General features: G+C 38.8%; 1 protein-coding gene across 1 annotated transcript in view; it reads left to right on the forward strand.

Moving 5' to 3' along the window:
• Positions 1-2,295: 2,295 nt before the first annotated feature.
• Positions 2,296-4,973, forward strand: part of LOC306919122 (GTPase IMAP family member 8-like) — a gene marked incomplete at both ends in the record, with an annotated part of 23,973 nt that continues 21,295 nt past the window's right edge. Inside the window, one exon of the mRNA XM_079531958.1 lies at positions 2,296-3,024. Coding sequence (XP_079388084.1) covers positions 2,296-3,024 — 729 coding nt within the window. The remainder of the gene's footprint in view (positions 3,025-4,973) is intronic.

Here is a 4,973-nt window from a genome sequence, read left to right on the forward strand (position 1 = left end):
CAAAAACAAAAAGCATATCATCATATCTGCCTCAGTTACATATTAGCCTTCCATTCTCCTGGGGTAGAAAACAAAAGTAGAGATAAAAATTGAAAATATTATCCTAATCGATCATGAAGCTGGAGGTACCATCACTAAAAACGCCGGGACAATAACGCTCCACACGTCCCAAACTCTTCTCCCTTCTGGCTCCAAAACTGTGGAATGCACTCCCCGTTGCAGTCAGAACTGCAGCATCACTCCCAATCTTCCGCCGTTGTCTGAAAACCCACCTTTTCAGACTCCACCATGGCCCATAGCACTTACCCTACCCCCTTAGACAGCACTTTTTAGACTTAGATAGCATTTGATAGTTACAGACTTATAGCATGTTATGTAGACAGCACAATAATTGCATTGTATGTAGTCATAGCACTTCATAGTATATATGTTCAGCATAGTATAGTATATATGTATAGTTTATATGTACAGTGTCATTATATAGATATGTTCTAGCTACGTTCTTAGCTTACGCATGTTTCTTGATAAATGCTTTTTATATATGTGATGTATTCCCATGCTTTTTGTTCTTGCTTAATGTAAGTCGCTCTGGATTCAGAGCGTCTGCTAAATGCCTAAATTGTAGTGTGTGTGTGTGTGTGTGTGTGTGTGTGTGTGTGTGTGTGTGTGTGTGTGTGTGTGTGTGTGTGTGTGTGTGTGTGTGTGTGTGTGTGTGTGTGTGTGTGTGTGTGTGTGTGTGTGTGTGTGTGTGTGTGTGTGTGTGTGTGTGTGTGTGTTGACAGATGAGATCAGGAAGATATGACAGCGTTTAAAGGAATGCAGTGTCACTGCTCTGTCTGTCGGTCTGTCTGTCTGTCTGTCTGTCTGTCTGTCTGTCTGTCTGTCTGTCTGTCTGTCTGTCTGTCTGTCTGTCTGTCTGTCTGTCTGTCTGTCTGTCTGTCTGTCTGTCTGTCTGTGTCTATTTTAGACCTGAGCTCGATTCTACAAAATGTATTCTAAATCGTGACAGTTTTCTGAAACTAAGTTTCTGTGTCAGTGGTGCTCAACCTATTTCATGTCAAGGACCCCCAGAATGATCTGTATTTGGCCACGGACCCCCATCTGAAACCTATGTAGTTCCCCTTGACCCTCCCAGAAGCAAATATTTGAGTTAAAAACTATATAAAATATATTCAAAGATTTGCGCCACATTTTCATGATTTTTCCAAAAATAGATCTACAAGCTCATAGCGCGGCACTTGGTGCCGCGCTATGAGCTTGTAGATCTGCTATTTTTCAATAACTAAAATATAACATAATGCTTAAAACACCAAATGGGGTTCCCGTCTAGAATGTGGTTAAAACCATGTCTAAGTGTTTTTTCTCCATTATCAATTAACATTGAGACCTTTTATATCGTTTCAAATAAGAACTGTTTGTTTGTAATGAGGGTCCCTGGCATATATTTTCTAATGGGGGTCCCTGGCATATATTTTCTAATGGGGGTCCTTGAGATGAAAAGGTTTGGGAACCACTACTGTAGCTAATTGGTTACGGTGTTGAGTCCCAGTGGCCAATGAGGCGTCTACGTATTTATGCAAATGAGTCCCAGTGGCCAATGAGGCGTCTACGTATTCATGCAAATGAGTCCCATTGGCCAATGAGGCGTCTACGTATTTATGCAAATGAGTCCCATTGGCCAATGAGGCGTCTACGTATTTATGCAAATGAATCCCAGTGGCCAATGAGGCGTCTACGTATTTATGCAAATGAGTCCCAGTGGCCAATGAGGCGTCTATGTATTTATGCAAATGAGTCCCTGTGGCCAATGAGGCATCTACGTATTTATGCAAATGAGTCCCAGTGGCCAATGAGGCGTCTACGTATTTATGCAAATGAGTCCCTGTGGCCAATGAGGCGTCTACGTATTTATGCAAATGAGTCACAGTGGCCAATGAGGCGTCTACGTATTTATGCAAATGAGTCCCAGTGGCCAATGAGGTGTCACTAGAGATTTCACTGTATTGTTTACACGTTGTTTACTTTTGATCTGAGGACCAAGTGCGCACGCACATTCATATAATAATGATGTTAGATATCTAGATTTGTGTTTTTTTCATAATCTTGAATCGTGACGTTTATTTTCCTAGATTTCTGGTCACATGACAGAGATAGAAGAAGATGACCAGTAGACGGGCAAAGATGACCTCATCTTCAGGTTAACCAATCAATGATTAATATGATAATATTGTCCCGAATACTTTCAATTCTAAAGTAATATGAGATAATTTATGACTATTTATCTTGTATTTCCAGGTTCTAGTGAGAAACTCTCAGAGATGAGAATTACACTTCTGGGACCTATAAGTTCAGGGAAGAGTTCATCTGGAAACACCATCCTGGGTTCAGAATCAGAGCAGTTTAGTTTAGAGAGAACAGGTCAGTGTGAGAAGAGACAGGGAGACGTAGCAGGGAGACATGTCACTGTGGTCAACACTCCAGGATGGTTTATTAATGCTTCTCTAAATGAAACATCTGAGCTGATCAAACAGGAGATAGTTGTTAGTTCATCTCTGTGTCCTCCAGGTCCACATGCTCTCCTCCTGGCTATAAGAGCAGATGAGTCATATGAAGCTGATAGGTATAAAAACATGGAGGAACTCATGCAGCTTCTCAGTGAGTCAGTGTGGGATCACGCTATGATACTGTTCACACATGGAGACTACTTAGGGAAATCCCTGTTTTCTTTAGGTAACCCCATTAAGAAGTTCATTAAGAGTGAAGGAAAGGCCCTCCGGAGGCTTCTAGAGAAATGTGGGAACAGGTATCATGTCTTCAACAATGAGAACAGAGGTGATGCCACTCAGGTCACACAGCTGTTAGAGAAGATAGAGCAGATGGTGGCAGGAGAGAAAGGAGGCTGTTTAGAGATAGACAGAAGAGTGTTAGAGGAGACTGAGAAGAAAAGGAGAACCCAGGATGAGGGAGCAACACGACGACAGATGAAGGTGAAGAAACAACGAGAGAGCATCAGGTCAAAGATGGGTAGGTCATTATTTACATTGAAATCACATCTGTCACGAACACACGTCTCAGCTACACAGACACAGCTGGACTGTTTAATCAATGATCACCATGGAAACACATCAACACATTTAACCCATTCTGAACGGAAACCCCTTTTGGTGTTTTAACTAAGCATTATGTTATACTTTAGCTATTGAAAAATAGCAGATCTACAAGCTCATAGCGCGCCACCGAGTGGCGCGCTACGAGCTTGTAGGTCTGCTATTTTTGAAAAATCGTAAAAATGCGGCACAAATCTTTGAATATATATTCCTTCAGAAGACCTTTTTATTTATTTCGACGTCAGGTCTGAATGGGTTAAAACTGTTGAAACGTTAGACTAGTTTTAGTCAATGATAACTATTTTAGTCGACTTTTATTCCACGGTTCCACAGTTTTAGTTAACAAAAACTGTTGAAACGTTAGACTAGATTTAGTCAATGATAACTATTTAGTCCACTTTTATTCTATAGTCTAGTTTTAGTTGAAATGTTAGACTAGTTTTAGTCAATGATAACTATTTTAGTCGACTTTTATTCTATAGTGGCGCGCTACGAGCTTGTAGGTCTGCTATTTTTTACAAATTGTAAAAATGCGGCACAAATCTTTGAATATATATTCTTTCAGAAGACTTTTTTTTTAATTTCGACGTCAGGTCTAGTTTTACTAGACTAGTTTTAGTCAATGATAACTATTTTAGTCGACTTTCATTCTATAGTCTAGTTTTAGTTGAAATGTTAGACTAGGTTTAGTCAATGATAACTATTTTAGTCGACTTTTATTCTATAGTCTAGTTTTAGTTGAAATGTTAGACTAGGTTTAGTCAATGATAACTATTTTAGTCGACTTTTATTCTATAGACTAGTTTTAGTCAACCATTTGAAAATAGCAGATCTACAAGCTCACCCCGCGTCATGATGTGACACGTAGTGAGCTTGTAGATCTGCTAGTGTGTTTTCAAAATAAACCTCTAAATCTATGTTCAGATGGAGGTCTGTGGACAAATACAGGAACATGTTCGAGAACCACTGCTTTAAAGGGATATTAAACAAGATAGAAAAAAGTATGTCATTATTTACATTGAAATCACATCTGTCACTAACGCACGTCTCAGCTACACAGACACAGCTGGACTGTTTAATCAATGATCACCATGGAAACACATCAACACATTTAACCCATTCTGAACGGAAACCCCTTTTGGTGTTTTAACTAAGCATTATGTTATACTTTAGCTATTGAAAAATAGCAGATCTACAAGCTCATAGCGCGCCACCGAGTGGCGCGCTACGAGCTTGTAGATCTGCTATTTTTTGAAAAATCGTAAAAATGCGGCACAAATCTTTGAATATATATTCCTTCAGAAGACCTTTTTATTTATTTCGACGTCAGGTCTGAATGGGTTAAAACTGTTGAAACGTTAGACTAGTTTTAGTCAATGATAACTATTTTAGTCGACTTTTATTCCACGGTTCCACAGTTTTAGTTAACAAAAACTGTTGAAACGTTAGACTAGATTTAGTCAATGATAACTATTTAGTCCACTTTTATTCTATAGTCTAGTTTTAGTTGAAATGTTAGACTAGTTTTAGTCAATGATAACTATTTTAGTCGACTTTTATTCTATAGTGGCGCGCTACGAGCTTGTAGGTCTGCTATTTTTTACAAATTGTAAAAATGCGGCACAAATCTTTGAATATATATTCTTTCAGAAGACTTTAATTTCGACGTCAGGTCTAGTTTTACTAGACTAGTTTTAGTCAATGATAACTATTTTAGTCGACTTTTATTCTATAGTCTAGTTTTAGTTGAAATGTTAGACTAGTTTTAGTCAACCATTTGAAAATAGCAGATCTACAAGCTCACCCCGCGTCATGATGTGACACGTAGTGAGATTGTAGATCTGCTAGTGTGTTTTCAAAATAAAC

Source organism: Electrona antarctica (genome assembly GCF_951216825.1).
Source record: "Electrona antarctica genome assembly, contig: scaffold_57, whole genome shotgun sequence".
In the NCBI taxonomy this organism is placed as follows: domain Eukaryota; kingdom Metazoa; phylum Chordata; class Actinopteri; order Myctophiformes; family Myctophidae; genus Electrona; species Electrona antarctica.